Source organism: Melozone crissalis, unplaced genomic scaffold (assembly GCF_028551555.1).
Source record: "Melozone crissalis strain CALT ecotype California unplaced genomic scaffold, PUWL_Pcris_2 ptg000023l_1, whole genome shotgun sequence".
Lineage (NCBI taxonomy): Eukaryota > Metazoa > Chordata > Aves > Passeriformes > Passerellidae > Melozone > Melozone crissalis.
The window spans coordinates 8,568,896-8,593,124 of record NW_026535801.1 but is presented as its reverse complement, the minus strand read 5'-3'; the positions used below and the strand labels follow the sequence as shown (position 1 = coordinate 8,593,124).

The 24,229-nt window shown below is 42.7% G+C and overlaps 1 protein-coding gene across 1 annotated transcript; it reads left to right on the top strand.

Annotated features, from left to right (window-relative positions):
• Positions 1–1,750: 1,750 nt before the first annotated feature.
• On the top strand, positions 1,751–22,802 carry FRZB (frizzled related protein). Its single transcript, XM_054278154.1, has 6 exons — positions 1,751–2,204; positions 10,945–10,992; positions 16,452–16,517; positions 18,777–18,981; positions 19,157–19,220; positions 22,695–22,802. The coding sequence occupies exons 1-6, from the start codon at positions 1,751–1,753 to the stop codon at positions 22,800–22,802; spliced, it is 945 nt and encodes a 314-aa protein (XP_054134129.1).
• Positions 22,803–24,229: the final 1,427 nt, after the last annotated feature.

The following is a 24,229-nucleotide window of genomic DNA, read 5'->3' as shown; positions in this document are numbered from 1 at the left end:
GGACTAAAAAATTAAGCTTATGGACTTCATAGTCTTATTGCAGGCATAGGAATATTCACTATTATCAATGCTTTTTCCTGCAAAACACAGGAAATGCTTTTAAAGCTGATTTATGTAATTATCAATTATCAATCTGGAAAAAAAAAACCCAGAGATGGGAGAATTTAATAGTGAAGTAGAAAATATGTTAATTCATGTCAATAGGTGCTTTGCATTGCTCTGGCCCGTTTCTCTGGACTCACTCTCGGGGATGCACTGGTCTCACACTCACTATTGTCAGGTAAGGTCAGAGTGTATTCAGTTCCAACCACCTGTGTAAGGTTTTTATTACACCACATGGTTTTTAAACATGTATTCTTTTACACTGCTAGGGAAAACTCAGGCCTGAGGCTTTGCTAGGACTAAATTTGAAGAGCTAAGAGGATAAGTGAACCCAGTTCTCTCTAATTCCCTCTGCAGAGGAGCAAGCTTCCCTTTGCAGGTAAAGCCCTTTCCCTTTCCTTTGCCCTCATGGCTACTTGGCAAGCCTGGATGCAGGTACAGGATCATGGGCAGCCTGACTGATGCCTCCTAAGGCTATCACATGCACATGTGTGTGAACATTTCTGCCTCCCTTTGAGGCCCAAATTTTCTTGTAGGAGTGCAGGGAACAAGATTTGGGTCTTTGAAATCAGCACCTGCAGTGGTGGGCAAATAAAAGGTACCTGTACTCCACTGGCCATATCACAACTCCTTGTTTGGTTGGCATGTGCCTTTGCTGGAACAAGGACATCAGCAGCTGGGTTAAAGGGATTAAGGTTTCATCTGCAGTCATAAAGTGAAAAACTTCAGAAAAGCCTTCTAGGCTTAGGACCCTGTGTTTGTGAGCCTGTATCCATGGCTGCTTTCACAGCTTGTTCACATTTTTGGTCTGGTTTCTGAGCACTGGCTTGTGGTAGGTGTGTTTCTACTCACAGGTTTGATTTAGGGGCAGAAGCTGGAATAATAAATGTGGATCGAGCAGTTGCTCATATATTTATAACTGGAAAGAACTTACTCAGCTAATAAATATCAGCTTGTGTTCTCTGTGCAACCTGGTCCAGTGGAAGATGTCCCTGTCCATGGCAGGGGGTTGGAACTAGATTATCTTTAAGGTCCTTTCCAACTCAAACTGTTCTGTGATTCTATGATTATATGAGGGCACATTTTTTTTATCAAGTCAGACCTCCTTTTGCGAGGTATCTTAAACAGTATCCAGCCTCTTCAATTTTTTAACCTTCTGTAAAGAAAGCATCCCCAGCTGCTGAGCTGAATCTCCGTCATTTTTAGGCCTCTCAACATTATTACTCTCCTCTAAAACCGTTCCCCCATCTCTATGTCTATGTGCCACGCTTTTTGCGTGCACCTCCTGCTTAAGCATTTGTACCCAGCATAGTGCGTGCAAAAAACAAACAAAAAAAGAGGCGTTTGTTAAAAGACAAGAATGTAACTCTGATAGATTGGTCTGAAATGGTGTTCAGGCTCCCAGCAAGGCTTTTACTTCGGGGAGAATTCAAGCTCTCGCTTGAGAGAGAAATGTCTCCTCTCGGGTTCTTCCCAGCGGGCGAGCCCCCTCCCCAGCGCAGGGCCGCTCTCCTTTGTTCGGGGCCGGGCTGCGGGGCGGAGGGGCGGGCCCCGGTGCGCGCCCGCGGGGCCGGGCCAGGGCGGGCGGAGCCGCCCCCGCGCCGCGCCGCGCCCGCTCGGCCCCTCGCTTACCGTCGGGCCGGGCGGCATGAGGCGGGGGCTGCCGCTGCTGGCCCTGGCCGGGCTGCTGCTGCTGGGGCGGCCGCCCGCGGCCCGGGGGGCGGCCTGCGAGCCGGTGCGCATCCCGCTCTGCAAGCCGCTGCCCTGGAACATGACCAAGATGCCGAACCACCTGCACCACAGCACGCAGGCCAACGCCGTGCTGGCCATGGAGCAGTTCGAGGGGCTGCTGGGCACCAACTGCAGCCCCGACCTGCTGTTCTTCCTGTGCGCCATGTACGCGCCCATCTGCACCATCGACTTCCAGCACGAGCCCATCAAGCCCTGCAAGTCCGTCTGCGAGCGCGCCCGCGCCGGCTGCGAGCCCGTCCTGGTCCGCTACAGCCACGCCTGGCCCGACAGCCTGGCCTGCGACGAGCTGCCCGTGTACGACCGCGGGGTCTGCATCTCCCCCGAGGCCATCGTCACCGCCGAGGGCGCGGGTGAGTGCGCGGGGACCGGCACCGGAGCGGGGACAATGGGCGGCGGGCGGGCGGGGAGGGCAGCCCGGGAGCCCTGCCTCCCCTCCGGCCGCTCGCTCGGATTCTCTCTGCTCTGCCCTCCGCTCTTTCGCTGTCTTCTCTCTGCCTTTAGCAGCCGCGTCGCTGCTGGAAAAGTTTTGCTGTTGGGCACAGAGTGTGTGTGACGAGTGACAGCCCCGCCACCGAGTGTGGGAGTTGCAGCCCTCGTTGCACACGAATGGGAAACGTTTCCGTACCGCTCTTCTACCGGAGATCCATCGGCAGCGCTTGCTGGCACAGAATGAAGAGCCCCCACAAGTGAGGGGCAGGCCCCCGGCTGCCGGTTCCCCCTCTGCCCCCGCTCCTCTCTGCTCCTCTTCAGCCGCTCCTTCCCCAAACAGGTTGCTCCCTTCTCACACAGCGCCAGCACTCCACAGCTTTTGGGAAAGATCAGTGCCCAGAGGAGCCCCAGGCAGGAGCTGAGGGGCCGGGGACACCCCAGCTACTTCTTTGCCCGTGGTGGCACATGCACAGCTGGAGGGGAGAAAACATGCTCATCTCAGTGGTTAGCACCGAAGGTACAGTTACAGCACAGGTTCCCCAGCAGGTCCCTGGGCTCTAGATCTACAGCCAGGTGCAGAGTGCAGCAAAGTGCAGCCTTCCCTTGTGTTTTGTTCCCAACATCCCTGAAGCCAGCCAAACGCTGCATCCTGCACCCGAGCCTGATGCTGTGTGACCACTGTGGCCTCAGAGGGGCTGCTGGAGCTGCTCAGCTTTCTCTCTGCATCCTGTTTCACCAGCTGAGCTCACTGTGATCCCTCAGGGTGGCTGGTGCTGGGTGTCTGGCTGCCATCCAGCACCACTCTCCGAGGCAGGAGCATCTCTGCACAGTCAGGTGAGGACTGCTGACTGCTCAGACCATGCTACAAACCTGCTGTGCCTCAGGGATCCTGCTCTTGTCACAGCTGCCTTTGAGCTGGAGGAGTTGGCAGGACACCCCTCCAACGTGGTGAGCTGAGCTCCACAGAGATATTGAATACAAGGGGCTATTGAACAGGAAATTAAAAGCAAGCTGGTGGGTGGTTATCACGAGTGAGCTCTGACCTTTTACAAAGTGCCTACAGTTCCTGTGTATTTTCAGGAAAGCATTTGCTGCCGGTGGGACCAGGCTACCATTTTCTCTGCTGCAAAGTTTCAGTGCTGCTTGCTCTGCCAGACCTCTCCATCAGAGGACTGGGAGAGCAGTACTGGGGTGGGAGAGCAGACCCAGGGGGGTCAGAGCAGCATCCATGCACCCCAGGAGCTTGTTGTGCTGCTGCCTGTCTCCTTCAGTGCCCACAGCTGCAGTGCTGGGTTTTGGGAGCTCACTGACAGGCAGTGGATCTCACCTCTCTGTCCTCCCCCAGCAGTGGCCTGGGAATGAAAGGGGGATTTTTCATGCTGTGCTCAGCACAGTATTTTACTGTGCTTCTGTCCCACTACTAAATGCTTTATGTATCCCTCTGCCAGTAATGCCAAATTCCTGTTTTCTTCTCCTAACAAAATCTCACGCTTCAGTTTCCTGACCGTGCTCCCCAGCTCAGCCTTCCCAGGTAAGCTGCTCTCTCTGTCTCCATTTATTTACAGGCCAGACAAACCCTAATCCATCTCTGACTCTATTCTCTTACCCTCTGCACCTCCTGAAACCTCCATACCCTCATATCTCCAGTTATTACTCTATTTCTAACTTCTAGCTGCTTCCCCCTTGCCTTTTCCTACTTTTTTTCCCCAGCCCATGAACATAACCATCTATTTTTGCCATCAGCTGCTGCTCTCTAAGCCCTGCAGTCCTGCTGGGCTAGTTTTGGGGAGAGATGTGGTTTTGAACACCAAGCACCTTTCTCTGCAGCATTGAGGTGCTTTCAAAACCACCTTAAAAATGGCTCAAGGTTTGGCAGGTCTGCAGCGATTTGAAAGCAATCACATTCAAATCTGGAGGGAGGAAGCTTGGCTGAAATCGCCCCCGAGTTACCTATTGCTGAGGACCTCAGCAGTACAATAACCTCTTTGAGGGATTCCAGGGCCAGATCCATGAAAACTCTCTTTCAGTGAATGAGAACCTGATGACATTCTCATTTCTGGGCTGAATATTTTGAACTGGTGCATTATGCACCAGACTGAAAGAATCCTTCTTGAGGGAATAAAACTGTTCTTTTAGAAAGCAGAGGGAAGGATTCCTGTTCTAGCAAGAGGTAAGGTGAACACTTTCAAACCAATTCTCCAAATAAAGGATTGCAGCTCAGTAGGAGACACAAATAACCAACTGCTTGACGAGTAGTGTGCAGAATCCTTGCTCTTATTTGCTTTAATTTATCTCCTAAGCATTCTAGAGCCTTCTGCTGTCTGTAAACTACACCTAATAGAGTGGGCAGAAGTATAATCCATTGTTTTGTGGCTTTCTGTTGTAGAAGGGGCTTTTTGTATTCTTCAGAAGTGAAATCTTGTTTTTGCTTTCATTCTTTTGCTACCTGTAACGGGATTCTGCTGTTTCCTTTCCTCTTGAGGTTTCTGCATATTTCTACATTATTGTTCTAATGTTCTGGTGACCATTAGAACATTTGTCTTGTCCCTTCCATGAGAGAGTCTTAGGGATGATGTAGTCAGTGTTTGTCCTTGTCAGAGCAGGGACTGAGTTCACAAGCCCAATTTCCATCAGTTATATTCCCAGTAGCTTGTGGCTGTTGCCAAGTATGGAGGAACTGTGGTTGGTAAAATCTGTGATAAATCTCAGTAAGAAGTTTACTTTCAGCTGTTGAAGCACAGCCCACCACAGACATCTTCTAGGACCTGTCTTCATCTGAGTCTAGGTGTGAGGAAGATCCAGACCCTTCCTGAAACAGCACCAGGGGGCTGCTTTGTGTGTGGTGGAGAAAGCTGACAGCAGTGCTGTGTTTTGGGCTCAGTTAGAGGAATAGCTGTGCACACCCCCTGGGCTTGTGCTGGTCTCTAAAACCTGAGTGGGAGTGCTGATTGGGAGGTCTCAAGTTCCTCAAGTTACAGAAACTGGTTTAAAACATGTGGGAAGTGTATGTTTCTTGATTTTTCATTCTCTTTGGGAAACATCTGGGTTCCTTTACAGCCAGAAAGCAGAGGGATGCAGCAGGCATGGTGTGGGTGTTCTGGAGGTGAGTGTGATACTGAATAATTTGGCTTTTTGTGGAGGATCCAACAAATCATCATCCAGGATGGAGGATGAAAGAGCATTGGCAATACATTAACACCCTGGGTGTCAGATTAGTGCATGCTGTTTGAAGTCTCCTATGGCATGTATCCCACACCCCTGTCCTTTCCTTTTTGGAGGTGAAAGTGGTTCTGTGTGCAGACATTAGTACAAGCTGTGTTACATCTCTGGGAGGTGCTGTTCACTTACTCCATGTATTTCATTCTTCACATGTATTTGCTTATTCTTCCTCCAATCTATCACATTATCTGCTTTCCTCATTCAGGGCCCTGTCAAACTTCCTTAGGTCTGTGAAGCACAGGAACTGCTGAGAGAGAAAATTGTCTCAAATCTAGAATTTCAGAGGCATGACCTTGTCTTTAGTTTTGCAGGTAATAAGTGGCAAGTGTTGACATGGGGATGCTGACTAAAAAAGCATCTTTAACATGTGGTTGCTACTGCCTAGCAGAGTGTTTATGTCTCAAGTGAAATGTTTATTCCTGTTTTGAAGAGGGAGCTAGCAACAAAACCAGAGCAGTGTGATGGGTACTGTGCATATTGGAAGTCAGATCTGTCAGGCAGGTTGTCTCACCTTATCTTACGTAGATAAGAACATAGCTTGAAGGGGTGTTGGCCTGTTCATAAGATGTTGGAGAAAAGGGAAGCCACATCACAAGATATCAACCTTGTGTAGTTAACATCCAAACTATCAGAAGATGTCTAAGGAGAACTTGAACTTATTTTTTTATTTTAAAATACTAGCTCTTAAACATTAAATAAAATTGTACATTATTCACAGGCTGGACACCTATTTTCTTAAATCATATGTGAACCCACGATTTCTCTATGTGGCCCAAGTCCTCCATGTCTGTCTGGATGAGTTCATAGTAACCCAGTATGTTAATTTGGCATTGCAGGCTTAAAAGACAAGTGAACAAGCCATTTATCATGATTGTTTTTTTACCTTAATATCCAAAACAGTGGTTTCCAAGCTCCAGATCAAATTTATTCTGACTTTTTACCTAGATGTACTTAGAGCAGCTGATGTGCAGGACAGTGCTGGGGGAGTGTTACACACTGTGCTGAGCACAGGCAGTTGTGCCCAGGTTATAGTTTATAAAGTTGGGATTTATTTAGGTCTTTACCTGAAACTTGGGAGCAGCCTCATTTCTCAGAGTTAAATAACAAAATTATTACAAGCTTCAAGCCTGAAACAGGACAGGAGAAGTAGAGAAGGGAATTTAAATCTTAGTAATGAAGATACTACCAATGGTGTTAGGCTCACTAGAGTTCAGCTGCCTTTGTAGGCTGAGTCCCCTGGATTTTACAGTCTAAGCATTTAATCAATACCTGGGCCATTAAATGTCATCAAAACCTGGTGGGATTTGTTATGAGGAATAGAATGTCATGTGGAACAGCCATGTTGCTGCCTGCTCTACAACTTGGAGTTTGAGTTCTTTGTATTAAATGTTAACTAGAATAAATTTTCCTATCACTTGGCTTTCCATGCATGTTTCTGCAACCAACTTAGCAAAGATCCTCTCTGTATTAATAACTGAAGTGAATGACAGTGAATTCATGCATTATGGAAGGGTTTCTTAATTAATAGGGCTCACAGATATCTCAATCTGAAGAAGGTGCCCAAGCAGCAGCCACTGGCTATGGTTTAGTTCTTTGGAGTACAGTGCCTGCAGTGGCTTCAGTAATAGCTGGGCCATATTCTTTAATCACAATGACAATCAGGATTGTGTAATTTTTTGCCTTCCTCTGCCTTTTAACATTTTTATTTATTTAATCAGTGGTATAGGAAAGATATTTGCTCAAAACTAGGTATTGCCAGGTTGTTTCTCTGTTCCAAACCTCTCATCTAAATCTGTGGTTGCAGGCATTGTTATTTTGTACACTTACTGTGTAAGTGGTTTCATTTAGCTCTCCTTGTTAGTGTTTTGTTTGGGGTTTTTTTTAAATATAGAATCCCTCTGAAAAGAAATTAATTAGGATGGCATACTGGAAAAAACAGTTTGGATTTGTCCCCTGTTCCTAAACAAAATTTAATAGGAAACTTTTGGATAGTGTTCCCCTCGTTGGGGATCCAGCTAACCATCACTGGCAGGTATTTATTTCGGAAAGATTGCTTTGCATAGACAGAACTTGGCAGAGAGTTTGCCCATGAAGAGACATGGAATAATAGGAAGTCAGTTGTTTGGGGGATTTTAAATAGCTTTTTTTCCCCCCCTCCTTCTGTCCGTGTTGCATCTGAAGGTCTCACCATGGTGGAGAGAGGCCTCTGTCCATGAGAGTGCTGGGGACAGGGGCTGGGTGGGTGCTCACACACACTGAGACCTGACCAGTAGCTGGTGGCAGGCCTGGCCTGGACCCTCTTCCAATCTCCTGTCTGGTGGGTAAGCAGGGACCAGACTGTATGAGTTTAACTGGGAAAAGGGTCAGAGAAATGAGAAGGGTTTCCAGAAAGGTGTCACTGAGTGGCAGGGGTCTCCAAGCCCATGCTCCTGTCCATCTGTAGAAACCAGTCATCCCTGCATAGGCATGAGTGCATTGGAAAGGATAAACACCAAGGCAGGGTCAACCCTTGCCTGGCCCAAGCCCTCCCAAGTCCAGAAATGAGCTGTGAGCTGATGTAGGGGTACCTGTTCACCCCTGCCCTGCTGCCTTTGTGCAGGCACACAAGCAGGAGGCACTTCACTCCTGGATGCTCTGCACTCAGTGTCTGAATTCCTCTGGCTGCACACAGAGCTAATTCATTGGGAATTCTGGTTTGGGGTGGGACAGGTGACTGGCAGTGCAGAGTTAGCAGATGCCTCGAGGCTGTGGTGTGCTGTAATTTGGTTAAAAATAAGTTGTGTACCTGAGAGTGTGTGGGGACATCTGGTAAAGCAGGTCAGTTCCATGCTTGTTTGCATGTTTATACTGCCCATACCAAGTGCTCACTGGTTCTCCTGTGTTGGTGTGAGCTCCAAGGAAGTTCCTCAGCCAATACTTGTGGGCATTGTACTCCACGTGGGCCAGGGAAGGCTGTGAACCCTTTACTGGGCTCTGGTTTATTTTGAGGTGCAATTTGAATGTGGATTGGACTAGGTTTGCTCAAGAACCACAAAGTCGTGTCTGTTTGGATCCATCCTTAATTTAGGTAGGGACTGTGCACTTCAGAGCTTCTTTTTCCTTCTGTGGATGGGAGATGGTAAGCATTTAATGTGATACTTCTCTTGTCTTCTCCATGATGAATTTTTTTCTGTCTCCAGTAACAATTTTGATACAATGGGCAATGTGCTTTGAAGGTATGAACAAACTGTCCCCGAAATACCTATTTTGGTAGGAATTTTTGCTTGCTGGGTCACATGAAAGCCGTTGGCTTGGTCATATGCAGATAGCCTTTTAGAAGACCTGAGAAGGTGGCCAAAGCAGCTGAGTGAGAGGGGCAGTGAATCTAGAGAGCTTTCTCTGCAGGGGCAGTGAATCCTGAGAGCTTTCTCTGCAGGGATTTTGGGTGCCCAGAGTGGGGAAACGTCTGAGGCCAGCCCTAGGTACACAGATAGGCCTGAATGGCCATCTCTCTGTGGCTGGAGGGTTCTGCAGATGTTTTGTCTGTACTTGGGGCAGATGGGAGGATTATCATACCATAGACCTCTCTCTATGCTTTTACCACATCAGAAGGAATTGTAGATTTAATGCTACAGCTTGGCTGAATGAACAAGATATAATTGGCCCAGGAGGGGCAGAATGAGAAATGTGGTTGTCCTTTTGTTTACCATTTGCAAGAGGGAAACCATTTCAATTCCTCTTCCATCACATCCTGGAATTCTAGAGTGCATTTGATGCAATATAAAATGTGTTCTTAATGCATTGAGAATAACTCAGGTGAATAATCAAAATCAAACATGAAAGAATCAGCTTGGATAGTTTGACTTGTTACAAGGCAGCGTGGTGAAGATTAGAAGGTTCTGTGGAAGTACCTGATTGCAAAGATCAGATTGGCTCCGTAAAAATATTCAGTTTTTTTCTTCTATAAGCAAAGATCTTGTGGTAGTTTGGAACTTTCTTTGCAAGAAAATGGACCTGATGTTTTATTTGCAACAGGATACTGAATATAAAAAAGCATCTATTGAATCTTCCTTTGCTGTGTTCTATACCCTTTGTTCTTTATGTTGGCTAGAATAATTATTCCTGAAGTCTCAATTTTTTTTAAAGTTAATTATTATGTAAGGGAATTAGTTGTTTTTCAGCTTTACTCTTGCCCTGACTGTGATTTAGCTCCATCCTCATTTATGTAAATGAAGTTTCATGTTGCTTTGAGTAGTATAAGTATTCATTAAGTGGAGATTTAATTTCTTTTTTTTTTACAAAGATGGCAAAATTAGAAGGTTAGCTAAGTCATATTATTTTTCTTGTAAACAGGTATTACAGAATTTGTGATTATATAAATATAAAAGTATAAATATATTTACACACACACATATATATACTTGGCCCTTATAATTTAATCCACACATCTGAAGTCATCGTGAGTACTGAGTATCAGGAGTGTCCTGGGCTGTCTTACAGCCAAAACCTTACAGCTCAGGCTGCAAGAGAGGAGCTTTTGTTACATTTGTTCTACACTGCAAAGGCAGCAGTATTACCTCCATGACTATGTAAGAATCTAAGAAATTGATTGTAGGATAACAGATTCCAGAATTGGAAGAGCAGCATAAATGAATAAAGGTGCAAAATTACAGACGAGTTTTTTTCTTTGAAAGCTCATTTGTTTTTCCATTTTATGTGCCATTCTAATGAAGTGTCCTGCATCTCTCCCAGTTCTTGTTCCTCTTGCATTTATTTTGTCCTTGGCTCATTCAAGGTTATATGCATGAACATACTTGTTTTTCATGATTAAATATGTGTATAAACCCATCAAATGGTGTGATTTAATAAATAGGTTTGAAATTATGCATTTTACTAATCTGGGACACCGTCCACTTATGAACGTGTCTGAAAGCATTTCTTTGGGCAGAGTGCCTGTTTAAACTTCTGTTCCTTATCTGTCCTTCAGAGTAATCAGTGTGTTTTTAAACTGAGGGGAAGGTCTGAAACATTTATTTTGGCATTTGCTTCAACAGTGTGATTGTGGTTGGTTGATTTGATTTCCTCAGTAACCAAAAAAATCCCCCAAAGTAATTTCTCCTTCATCATCTAATTAAATGCAAACACTACACGTGTTTTCTGTAGGTGATCAAAATTCATGGCATAAATGTCAACCCTTAGCAGTCTGTAGCAATGGAAATGGGATATTTAGTCTGCTTCAGCATTTAACATGATATGCTGGATTCAGGTGAAATGTGGGTAAGACATTGTGTCAACTTTACTGGAATGACGTCTAGAATATTGCAAACTGTTTATTAATGAAGTTATTAAGTTTCCACGTACTAAATATTACAGAAAGAGAAAACATTGTCATGTATGTGTAGTGAAATAATCCAGTATTAAAAATACTAACATTTTTTTACATATTTTACAAATCCATGGCAGATTTCCCTATGGATTCTAATAACGGCAACTGTAGAGGTGCTGGCATTGGTAAGTACATTTTTATAAAACTGTATAATAAGTAATAAAACTGTCTAATAATTTTTATAAAATTGTATAATAAGCTGTATACTTTCAAATCCTTTAAATATTTGATTAAGAGGGGTACTAAGTGATAAATACTTAGTCTTGACTGAGAATACTGCAGATTTTGCTTTTGCATTCCATGGGGAGGTGAGATTTGGGGGCTGGTCAGCCTCAAAATGTCCATCAAAGCAGGAGGGCTGTGCTTATTTTATTTAAAGTTTTGTCTTGAACAGAGAGAATAGTCATTAAATTGATTTTTCCCTGGGCAAAACCAGCGAAGATAATGGTTCATTTTGACCTTAAAGTTTTCAAATGAAATTCAGTACTGTTTGTAGATAATGGCAGTGCTCCCTTTAGCCTGAGGAGGTTGAGGGTGGCACCTTCTGAGACTGGTTTTATTCCAGCAAGTCCCTTGTTGCTTTTTATTGCTGTTTTGGTTTTGCTGGAACTGAATAAAACCCCTTGAGCATTACCACTTCTTGCCAATGCAAAGAAGCAAAGCCCAGGATGGTGGCTAATAATTATAGCAATGTGAATCTTTTGCTAAAGCAAGCCAATGACTGTAGATTTCCTTGAATTTTATTATGATTCCATCCAAAGTTCTCCTCTTAGATCTTTGTCAAGAAATTGAGACTTGGAATCCCTAGCATTGACCTCCATGTCTTTCCTTCTGCAGAGGTGCTGATGAGCTACAGTGTGCACTGATGTTCACCTAAAAGGTGTTGAACCTAACATTAGGTACCTATAGATATAATTTCAGCATTAAGCTCTGTGACCAAACTGCAAAAAGGTGTTAGTAATACCCAGTTTATAATACAGTTTAAAATTTTAATCAGTAGGTCCTAATGTGAAAGCAGCTATATTTGTGCAAAATGTTTTTTAAATCACAGTGCATACCCTCTAGAAGCCCAGGTACAGTTAAAAAAACCTCATAAAAGCAAGCCCCTTAACAGGCTTTGCTTTAAATTGTCTTGAGCATGGCACCATGTCTGGAGGACTTGCTAAAGATATTTGTTACTAATGTTAGTGTCTTCTTAGTTTGAAGCCATTTTCAGTTGTGTGGCATTGAGAAAGCTGGGATTTCATGCACCATGTGGACTGTACAGAGAGAATACAAGCTTCACTCTGAGCATGAAGCAAAGCTGTGTGCTCTCATTGTCACCTTAAATCAAAACTATGAGGCATATCTTTACTGCTGCCTGTCCATAGGCATGTAATTCCAGTGAGTGACCCTGCAGTGGAAGAGGAAATTTCAGTGACATTGTTCCTGTTGTGATGCTTTTTGATGGCTGAAAACAAAACCAGACCTAAAAAAAAATCCCATCTAGAAAATAGACTAAGGATGTACAGAAAAATTGCTGCTGCAATATCTGCTTTTACTGTTCAAACATGATTTCTAGTTCAGTGTGCTATGTCTGTCTGAACTGACAAACACAGTTGGACCACCTAAAAGGCCATGTTTTAAAATGGCTTTGTTTATGTGTTCAGTAAAGTAAATTTAGAGCAGTTTTGTTTGTTTGTTTTGCAAGTAGCAAATTGATGTGGTTTTTTTTTTAAGTAATATCATTCTCAGCTTTGTGCTTTCTGCATCTTATTGTTTGTGCTGCTGTGCAAGGTCACAGGGAGCAGTACTCATAGGTTATCCCTATTTGAGACACCTTTTTTCCCTGTCAGTGTCTGCTGGCAAAACCTTCCCTCTCAGTCTGCATGGAGGTTTTTTTGGAGACCTTTTTTACCTCTGTTGGCAGTGAAGTCCATTGTTTTCTGCTTCATCACATGCTCCTCAAGTCTCTTAGAAAATGTTCTAGAGTGTTTATTTTATATCCTTTGTTGACCTGGGAGGTGTTTGCCAGGTTTGAGTGCCTGTATAGGTCAGGATTACAGCCAGGTTTTCCATCATGCATACACATATATTTAAGATGGCACAGATGTTTCTTGGTAGCAATCCATGGGGAAAACCATTCTCTCTGTGTCTTTTGGCATTGACAGAGTGAAGTTTTCAGAGACAGAGACTTTGAGCAGTTTGTAGTCCTGTATTTACTTGAAAAGAAGATTTAATGGCTAGCTGTGATCTCAGCCAAAGCCAGTGGGAGCCTCTGCTGCCTGTCTCTGTGCTGGGGACATGGCATTGTTGTGGTGTCAGGGCTCTTGTGCTAATCCTGGCAGCTTCTGAGGAGGCTGTCAGGTAGGATGGGATTTTCCCTCAGCATCAGGTGATGCAGTACATTTTTATAGCCACCTTTTGTGGGTGTTTCCACTCCCTGGGGGAAGGCCAACATTTGCCTTCCTTGGAAAATCACTGTACCAGGAGCTGGGAGAGAGGAATGGCTCTAACTTTGTAACTGACCTTGGCAAATGACTTTTGTGTTAGTTTCAGAATCTCTAAATAGTGATTAGGAATAATGCAGCATTTTGTACAGTTCTTTTAAATGTAAATTTAAAAAGCATGAGGGTGACTTGGAGGTTCTTCAGTGTAGAAGCGAAGGGAGACGATCCCATCCTTTGATCAGCATTGAACTCCGAAGTATTGATCCACCAGGCACATTTTATAACAGTGTTAATTAAGCTCATACATATTGCAAAACCCGAGCTCATCATTGGTTACAGATTAAACATTAATCCCTCCTTTTGTTTCTAATACCTGTGGTTTGTTATTGAAACCAAGATTTGTTTTCTCACCCTGATATGAATGGTTCTCAAGGCCTCCATGTTTGTCACTTTTGCTTTCCCATAACTTATCCAAGGACAAGATATTTACTTGTTATTAAAAAACAACCTGAGAACTTCTGCTGTTTACAGAAATGTGCCTGAGAACCTTGTTGTTTACAGAAACAGGCTTGAGAATTTGCTCCTCACAGCTGCCTTTTACTTTTCCATCAGCTGTATGTGATTATGGCATGTCTGAACAAAACTCTATAAGCCATTTCTGAGCAAAATTCTCCAACACTTCAGTATGAACATGACATATGAGCATGTCAATAATTTAGAAATAGACTAACAAAATATATTCTAAAATTAATAAAATAATACTGCCTTAAAACTGAAGGAAATGTGAGGCTGTGTTCTTGTCTTGCAATTTAGCCTATTTTATTTTACCTGGGACACAGTGCAAAGTTCTGCAGAGCAGGAGAACATTATAATGTGCCACTTGCTGGACTTGAGTGCTAAAGTGCTTGTGTGAGTGTGGATCACAGGAGCACATCTTTTATTCTCTGCTCCAAGGCAGCTGTCATGTGGCCTGCAGTATCCATGAGCTCACAAAGGCAGAAGGGAAGCCAGAAATCACTTCCCTTCTCTGCTTTTGTTGTTTTAACACAAACATGTAGAAAAGTTAAAGTCTGTAGGGCTCTATATATAGATTGCTGAGGATGTGTTTGAAATTCAAGGAAATAATATACTTTTCTTTTGAAATGTTTTCCTCTTTCCTGTATTTTTTTGGTATTTTCAACTACAAAAATTCTTCCAATGGAAAATAATGATTCCATCAATTTTAATTTTTTTTTAATATGCAGGAATCTTATATAATCAAATAAAAGTTATTTTTCAGACTCTTCATGTTAGATTTAACTAAACCACTAGCTTATATGCATTGATACTTAGAATGATGGTGCATAGAAATAAACTGCATTAAATCTACTTCCATTTATGCCAAATCAAATGTCAAAATAGATGCACATGCACATGTAATACTGGGATCTGCTGTTTGAAATTACTCCACCAAACCACACTTAGACACTGGTGTAAAATAAAAAGTAAATATTTGCAGTAGAACAACCAGACCTGAAATACCAGTGGTGTTAATGAACACCACTGTGGCTCTGGAGTTCAGCATTAGCATTCCCTGGGCACTAATGAAAATGTTTTTACCTCTCTTAGAGTTCCCAGCTGTCTGGCATCTGCACCTTTGGAAATGCTGCTCTGACAGTGCTCATTTGTGTTGTTTTTTTGAAGGCTGTGCTTCTGGCCACAAGGGCTAAGAAATTCTCTCTTTTCATTAAACTTGGGCTTCTGGGTCATAATAAAATTGTGTAAAATTTACACCATTCCTCGTGGTGGATTGGATGGGCCTCTCAGCAACCTGATCCAGTTGAAGATGTCCCTGCTTATTTGCAAGGGGGTTGGACTAGGTGGCCTTTAAAGGTCCCTTCCAGTGCTAAATATTGTGTGAATGCTTGCTGGCCAGAATATCCCAGTTTGCTCAACTGAGATACTGACCTGATAATACTCAAAAAAATGTTCAGTCATGCACTGCCACAATATTTTCTTTCTGTGTCTCTGTTATGGTCTGTATGATAAAAGGAACAGAAAGGAGGGCATTCCTTAAGTCCAGCACAGAAGAGAGAGCAGCATTGCAAGGATGGAATTACAGCACCTATGAGCACAGAATTGAACATTGAATTGGCTTAAAATCATGGTTTTGTCACTCCTGTCTCAAAGTCTGTGTGTCTTTGTTGTTGTGCTGTGGTTTGTTTTTGGTTTTTATTTTTTTAATTTCAGTATGTCAGGTTGTTCTCCTAAAAAATATTTAAGGTCTCATGGGCAGTTCCTCATCTCCCAGCAGAACAGGCCAGGAATGCCCTGTGGTTTTTAGTGTTTCACCGTAATAAGCAAGTCAGTTCAGTGAAATTTTTGTTAGGTGTTTTTTGATTTAACCCTTTTCTGACTTAGAGATGGGGTAACTGAGAGGTGTTTTAAAAACTTTTGTTCCATTTTCAGTCCCATGAGAAGGGTGAGACAATACAAGATGTTATAATTCACACCATCCCAATCAAATAACTTTTGTGTTAGTTTCTGTATCTCTAAATAGTGATTAGGAATAATGCAGCATTTTGTACAGTTTTTATAAAAGTAAATTTAAAAAGCATGAGGGTGACTAGGATGTTCTTCAATAAGAACATGGGTGTGTCAATAATTTAGAGATAGAACTAGACTAACAAAATACATTCTAAAATTCATAAAATAAGCCAATACTGCCTTAAAACTGAAGGAAATGTGAGGCTGTGTTCTTGTCTTGCAATTTAGTCTGTTTTATTTTACCTGGGTCTAATCAGAAGCCAACTATTTCCTAATTACAATACACTATAAGTGTTTCTTGGCTTAACAAGATTTAACAGATCAAATTAAAACAGGTGATAGATCATAGTTGGATGACTTGTTTAAAAGATCAAGTTTTACACATTATCTAAAAAAGGTAAAGGTATAAGATAAATTTATGTGCATTAATTATTATAATAATAATGTTAAGAATAGTATCTTGTGTACTTCAGTGTATGGGGCGGTCAATGAGCAAAACCATCAAATTTATTTATTGGGTTTATTTTCTATGAATCCAATTCCCACACTGTGTGAGCTCCAGGTTTTGGGAAGATTGTCACTGAATACATGTTTTTTTTCTTTCTAAACAAAGCTTTTTGTTTCTGTAGAGCGCTGCAAGTGCAAGCCAGTGAAAGCTACCCAGAAGACCTACCTACGGAACAACTACAACTATGGTGAGAGCAGCTGCACTGCCAGCTCCCAGCCCTTCTAAACCTGCAGCAAGGGGCAACTTCTCATTAAAAAAGCCTAAAAACTTCACTGTTACTGCTGCTAACCCAATATTGCTTATTGCAGGAGGAAGGTGTAGATTGGACCATTTCCAAATTAGAAGGATGGAGGGGATTAGCTTGATATGTTAGTACAAGGGTATCTTGGCTATTTCAGTTTTAGTGCAGGCATTTGGGGTTTGTGTACTTGTCTGGTGTGAACAGTGATGCAACAGAAATGGCATTGTGGGCTGCTGTGCCTGAGCTGCCTCTGTGATTGCCAGTACCCTCAGCTTTTGCAGAAGGGCATGTTTGTAGCAGCTTTCATGCCCACTAGCTCTCCATGAGATCTGACAGGTTCTTTTCCTTCTGGTGTCTCAAAGCCAGCAGTGAGCATCTTGCCAGCTGTGTTAGGCTGTCAGTAACACCTGTAAAAGTGCACATGGCCTGCTCTTCAGGCATATCACAGCTCCAGGCTCATGTTTTTCTTCATACTGCTTGTTTCAAGCAAATTAGGCCAATGAAGTCACTAAATACACATCACAGGGACTGAACAATTGAGTCCTTCCTAATTGTAAAAACCAGGCCTTTTTAAGCAGTTAAGCCTTAATCAGTTATGAACTTAAAGTATCTGTATCAGCTGTATCAGTTACAAACTTAAAGTTAAAACTTTATTAGTTTTAAACCATTACAAACATAATCCAACCAACCACCCTACACCACAAGGTGAGCACATCATGGTTATGTAACTTCTTTTTCTACCCCTAATTCAGCTCAGTCACTTTCCCACAGTCCTTTTCTGCTTAGCCAAAGTTGCAGGCCTGAGCAATGATTTTACAAGGGTAACAAGCCCTTATTTTATAAAGCTTTATCAATATGCAGTACTTCCTTTTTTCCCATTAATCAGATGGAGAGCTTTAGGGTCAGCCAGCATTAAGGCTTTATTTAAATTGGAGTAATTGTATAATACTTATTAGGATTGCACATTTATAAAGCTAGAATCAGATAATCTTATTTTAAAAGTAGTTTGCTATTAAAAGCTAAAAAATTGCAGCTGTATTCAAACACTTTTTTGGTCAATAGTTTGATGTAGTTTTGTTGGATTTGCTTTTAAAAAAATTAGAATGACTATTCTCTAGTCAGAAACTGCATATGGCAGAGTCATTGAGCATGCTCCTGTCCATTTTCTCAATTCTGAAATTAAATAGGTTTCAAAAGGCATTTGAAATATCTCCAAACTAAAATAATATTTTATTTTTGGATCTTAAAAGGTTTTGAGAAAGGGAATCACTTGGGGTAAGCTGTGCATACTAGATGCACAAGTTGGTGTTTGTTGGCAACTGTATTTAATGTGCCTGCAAGACATGCTGGGTAATGGCTGTTATGGGGAGGAGATGTGCAAGTCCATGGTTTTCTTTCTTCTCTATTACCTTTTCCACGCAGGAGACATTTGGAATTTGGGCTATCTCCCATTTATAGTGTGGCAAGGGACTCTTTGAATGATGTGGCATTCTCTAGAGCATGACCTCTGGGTTGGCTTTGCATTTGTATGTGGTATCAGTTCACTGGTCACCCTGAGAGAATGAAAATCTTTGCCTTTGAAAGGCAACCTTTCCTCCTGTGCAACTTGAAGCAAAAAGAGAGGCCAAGAGAGGAAACAATTAGAGAGGTCATTGGGTCAAGATCAGGAGCATTTGAAGTTCAGAAAGAGCAGAGCAGATTAGTGCTGGGTCACTGGAGAGAATAGAAAAGGCAAGGAGCTGTCATCCAGCAGAAGTAGTGATATGAGAGGTTTTAATGCACATTCCCTTTCTGTGTAAGGTTCAGAGTGATAAATTATGCTCATCTGTACTGCAGGTAGTCAGAGAGGGAACAGTCACAGCTCAAGGGAGAGGGAGAGCACACAAGAAATAGATTTAATGTATTTAACATAAAAAGGGTGAAGAAAAAAGGAAGGAAGTCAAAGCCCAACTTAAGCAGGACATAAATCCAATGGGTACATAAGTCCTGCTCCTGACCATATTATTAAGGGACACACTGAGCTACCTGGACCTCCTTGGTGGAGGGTGAAGTAGTGAAGAGATGGAGGCAGAGACATTGCAGGAGTTCAGCTAACTTCTGATGAGGGACCATGCAAAAGAGTAATGCCAGGGGTCACCAAGAGCAGCTGGGGAGTGACCTGCATTATCTGCTGCTGCTAACAATGCTCTTTGTGGCTTTCCCCAGTCATCCGCGCTAAAGTGAAGGAGGTGAAGACTAAATGCCACGATGTCACTGCAGTAGTGGAAGTGAAGGAGATCCTGAAATCTTCCCTGGTCAACATCCCAAAGGACACTGTAAACCTCCATACGAATTCTGGCTGCCTGTGTCCCCCCCTCAGTGCCAATGAGGAATACATCATTATGGGCTACGAGGATGAGGAGCGCTCCAGGTAACTCCTCCTGTGCTGTCCTCAGCTGTTCTCCTGTCATAAAGCTCAAAGTGAGAGCCAAAAGGAAGGAAAACTTGGTCTTCAGGGAGGGCAAGTCTCTCTACAGGCACAGAGATTTTAGTTTTGTGTGTGCTGGGTTGTATAGCCTCTTGATGGATTTGTCTCTGTTGTATAGGTTACTCTTGGTGGAAGGCTCCATAGCTGAGAAGTGGAAGGAACGTCTTGGTAAAAAAATAAAGGTAAGAAAATACCTCACCAGAAGCCAAATGTTGTGGGTACCATAAAACATCTACCTGTCTTTTCAAAATAAGGGAAGAAAATTTGTGTGCTGCCTCCAGTTAATCAATATCATGTATCAAAAACCAACTTGGTCTGTTATTTGCTTTATTACTTAGAACAGCATGCTGAGTAAATTAAAGGGATACATTGAATTACCCCAAAGTATCCTGTTGTAACAGTAGTCAAAAGCTCTGTCTCAAAAAAGCAAATAGCAGGGGACTTTTAACTCTGTAGCAAGCTGTGTGTTCCACAACACATACCTGCTTAGTTGGGGTTGTCATATGAATTTTAAAAAACCAAACAGACCAGGGGGGTTTGCAAATGTTTTTCAGACCATGTCATGGGCAGGGACACTTTCCACTAGACCAGGCTGTACCAGGCCCCATCCAACCTGGGCTTGGGCACTTCCAGGGATGGGGCAGCCACAGCTTCTCTGGGCAACCTCTGCCAGGGCCTCACCACCCTCACAGCCAAGAATTTCTTCCCTATATTTTATATAATCTAATCTAATCTGATCTAATCTAATCTCTGTCACTTTAAAGCCATTGCCCCTTGTCCTGTCATTAAATGCTCTTGTAAAAAGTCCTTCCCCATCTCTGTTGTAGCCCCTTTAGGTATTGGAAGGTCCTCTAAGATCTCCCTGAACCCTTCTCCAGGCTGACCACCCCCAACTCTCTATATGAAAATATATTTTGGTTTTTTTTTTACTTAAATGTTTTCTAATGCCTTCCAGGTTCTGGAAGGATTTCCTTTTTATGTTCTGATGCACTGCAACGTGTCAGTAGTTTTGACATTGTCAGGAGTGTCACTTTACACTGAATATTCTTATTTTAACATAATTTCTCAGCCATACATTTGCCATAGTGGTTTTGCCTGTGCAAACCAGTCTTCTCTTCCACTCAGCACTTTCTTCATCAGTGTCAGGATCACTGGCAGGAAAATGCTGTTGTGTTTATAAAAGCAAGGTTTTCTGTACACATTTCTCACGTCAGTGGAGATTACAGGAGTGAAAGATACAGGGATCTTATTTCAAGTTGTTGTTTGATTTGGCAGAGCCCTGGGAAATCCAGTGGCACTGAGAAAATATCATTTTGCTGCCATGGGCTGACTTCTGCTCAGTTTCAGCTCTTGGGTGATAACATTATTTGTTGGAATTTTTTGGGGGAACATGCTTTCTCACTTCCTTCCTAATTGTCTGTAGCTTGCTGCCTCTGCCCTCACACCCAGCCTGGGGGTGTTGAGGACCCTGCCACATCACCACCCACTTCTTATCATCATCTTCCTTTCCAAGAGCATCAACAGTTGTGCAAACTACATTTATTATGTCTTTTTATTGTTGTTGTTTTTACTGTAATTTCTATTGCCTGCAAAAATATTTTTTTTTTTTTAATTAACAAAAACCCCTTAACTTTTTTTTCCTCCTGCTTCCCCCAAAAACCACATGAGTGGCTTCATTTAAATTTTATTATTTAGAAGGTGAGTCCCCCTTGTGCTGAAGTTTGGATCAGACCCTTCATTCCCAGAGGCTGCAGGAAAGCCAGGAAACAATTTCCCTGTTAAAAAGTGGGAACTTTAAAATGTTTAACATTTAAATGGGGACTTTTCCCAGTAAGCTCTCATTACACCCTTGAGCCCAACACAGTCAGGTGACATGGTGGAAACAGCAATAGCAGCTTTTGCTGCTGTTTGTGAACACATTTTCTGTGTGAAACTTTTGAACAGGTGTATCTGTAGCCTCTCTGGTAATTTCTGTAGTGTTACTCTAGGACACAAAATAAAATGATGCCAACACTGCAATCTCTAAGGTAAAAGAGGGGCAGTGTAATTCTGACTCCAGCATTTCTAGATTTCCAAAAGTGACAGTGGATTGAAGGATGACAGTGCCACCTCTCCAATGACACTGGACAAACCAAGAGTCCATCAAACTTCTCCTCCTCCAGAAAAGAATGTAAGAAAACAATTATTTCCAGAAAAGCGTGTGAGAAAGTTCATTACAAGAATATAAACATCAGAAGGCTTAGAAGAACAGGGCAACACTGTAGCCTGTCTGGTAATTTCTGTAACTCTGGTAATTCCTGTGAGCTCTCTAGTAATTTTTGTAGCATCTCTGGTCTCGATGATCTCTATGGTCCTGGCTGACCCCAAGATGTGTCAGAGAGTCTCTTTTCCCAGCCTGGCAGCTGAAGGAGTCAGGATTCTTCTGTTCTGGTTCTCAAGTTGTTTATTTGCTGTAATCTATAACATTCTTTTCCTGGTCTGCTCAGGTCCATTCAGCAGGTCAGTCAGTGGCACACTGCCCACCTTCAGGGTGGTGTTGTCTTTTTATACTAAAAACTACGTGTACTTTATTTACAGTGATGTTCCAATACCTATCACCTATGTTAGACAGTGTGTTCCTACCTTAAACCAATCCAAAAGTGCCACCATCACCCAAAAGATGGAGGCTAGGAAGAAGGAGAAAGAAGGACAAGGCATGCCCAAATTCCTCCATCTTGGGATCCCAAGCCCCCATTCTAAAAACCTGAAAATTCTACTTTTCACCCTGCAACAAATTAACTATCATTCTACTTAAACTTTTGTGACTTGAAAATCCTCATAAAAGGTCGGTAATTTTTTGCATGCATCATAATCAAAGGCACAGGGGTCTTGGGCTCTGTGCCAAGGTCTCTGAGTTCTCTGGCAGGGGCTTGAGCCATCCTGGGCAGCCAGAGGGATGTCCTGGGTTCTGACACTCTGGTAATTTCTGTAGCTCTCTGGTAATTCCTGCAAGATCTCTGTTAATTTCTGTAAGCTCTCTGGTAATTTCTGTAACTCTCTGGTAATTTCTGTGAGCTCTCTGTTAATTTCTGTGACTCTCTGGTAATCCCTGTGACTCTCAGGTAACTTCTGTAACACTGTTAATTCCTGGGAGCTCTTTGTTAATTTCTGTAACTCTCTGTTAATTTCTGTAACCTCCCTGATAATTTCGGTAATTCTCTGTTAATTTCTGCAAGCTCTCTGGTAATTTCTGTAACTCTCTGGTAATTTCTGTAAGATCTCTGTTAATTTCTGTAACTCTCTGTGCTATCTCTCAGGTAGTCCCTGTGCCATCTCTCAGGTAATCCCTGTGCAGTCTCTCAGGTAATCCCTGCAATCTCTCAGGTAATCCCTGTGCCATCTCTCAGGTAACCTCTGTGCCATCTCTCAGGTAACCTCTGTGCCATCTCTCAGGTAGTCCCTGTGCAGTCTCTCAGGTAACCCCTGTGCCATCTCTCAGGTAATTTCTGCAGTCTCTCAGGTAGTCCCTGTGCCATCTCTCAGGTAACCCCTGTGCCATCTCTCAGGTAATCCCTGTGCAGTCTCTCAGGTAATTTCTGCAGTCTCTCAGGTAATTTCTGCAGTCTCTCAGGCGGTCCCTGTGCCTCTCCGTGCTAACGCCGTTCGTTTCCCCGCAGCGCTGGGACCAGAAGCTGCGGCAGGCGGGCAGGGGGCGGGCCGAGCCCGGCCCCAGCGCGGCGGCCCCGAAGCCCGGCGGGGCCCGGCAGGCTCGCAGCTGGGCGTGACACCGCCGAGGGATGCCGGATGCACGGGACTGTCTGCCGGGGCCTCCTCTTGGAGCAGCAAAGGAGAAATTGCACTATTGCACGTTATATTCTATTGTTTACTACAAAGTCATGTTCTAGCTTTTATTAGGTTTTGTTCTCCCTCTTTGTTCTCCGCCTTTTTCTTTTTGGATATGTGCAAGTTCTGGAAATGTATATTTTTTGTTTTTTTCTGTTGCTAAGAACTGTAGAAAACTGCCCTTATGAGATGAAGAAAGACAATGTTCAATTTACCTTTTTATCGCTTAAATCTTCTCTGGGAGAAAATTCTGATGCTAGCAGGAATGAAATCTGGCAAAAACCATTGCTTAAAGTCATAGCTCACACTGGCTTTCCCTGTTCACTCTTTCCTGGTCACTGTTTGCTGAAACTTGCTCTCTTTTGGGTAGGTTGTCATCTGCATTTAAATGTATAATTTTTTATTCTGAAATATAATTCTGAATTACATAATTTTTTTTTGCTAAGAGAACTGTTTGAATCAGTACAGCTTTATTAAGTTTTCTTACAGATAAACCACTTGCATAAGGCAGACTCTAAATATTTCCCCATGCATGCACACAGGGAACCTGGGTTTTCCAGTGCTTTGGACCTTAAAGGAAATATTATCTAGTTCTGTAACCATAATTTATAACTAAATTTATGCTTCTTCTCTTATAATGGCAGTTTTTTTCCCCTTTTCTCAGCTTAGTTATAGGAGTAGACACACTCACCAGGCCTGTTTCTCAGTACAGGTCAGCAGTTTAGCCTTTTGATTTTGTGGTGTTATTCTTAAATCCGTGCCTACATAAACAAGTGTTCAATGCTCAGTAACATATGTACAATAAAAGAATTGTAGTTGCCAACCACAGACCTTACCTGACTTCTGAACCAACATCATACTGCTAACACTACCCTTGAAAATATAAAAACCAAAAAACCCCTTAAATTTTGTGCTTTAATAGAATTCTTTGCAGATGGTGCCAACATATTGGAAATTATCTTTGTTTTTCTACTCTCCCATGCTTAAAAGAAATCAAAAAGGGGTACATCAAAGAACAGTCCTCTGTGGAATAGTCTGCAGAGGGGAACCAGCTCTACTTAAAAAGAGCAAATGGCTGTTGTGTCTTTAGTACACTAGGCTGACTTTAATAAGGAAACAGTGTTGAGTTGTTGGGTGGTTTGAAAATATGATGATGATAAATAGGACAGAAGTATGTGTGAATACTGTAATAATGATGTTTTAAGATTTCAGTTAATAACCAGCAGTCTTGGGATAGATTTTCCATTGGGCTAGATACCAAATAAGTTGAAAAATAACAACATCCTGCAACACTCAAATTTCTATTTATAATTAAAAATAAAGGGATAATTTAAGGGAAAGATTGGTTCTGAAAGCTGGCAGAAGGATA

What these genes read in the sequence shown, in the direction of transcription:
- FRZB (XM_054278154.1), top strand. Translation starts at nt 1,751, where the DNA reads ATGAGGCGGGGGCTGCCGCTGCTGGCCCTGGCCGGGCTGCTGCTGCTG. An exon ending in GAGGATGAGGAGCGCTCCAG is followed by an intron (nt 18,982 to 19,156) that starts GTAACTCCTCCT and finishes TCTGTTGTATAG; the next exon opens with GTTACTCTTGGTGGAAGGCT. An exon ending in GTCTTGGTAAAAAAATAAAG is followed by an intron (nt 19,221 to 22,694) that starts GTAAGAAAATAC and finishes GTTTCCCCGCAG; the next exon opens with CGCTGGGACCAGAAGCTGCG.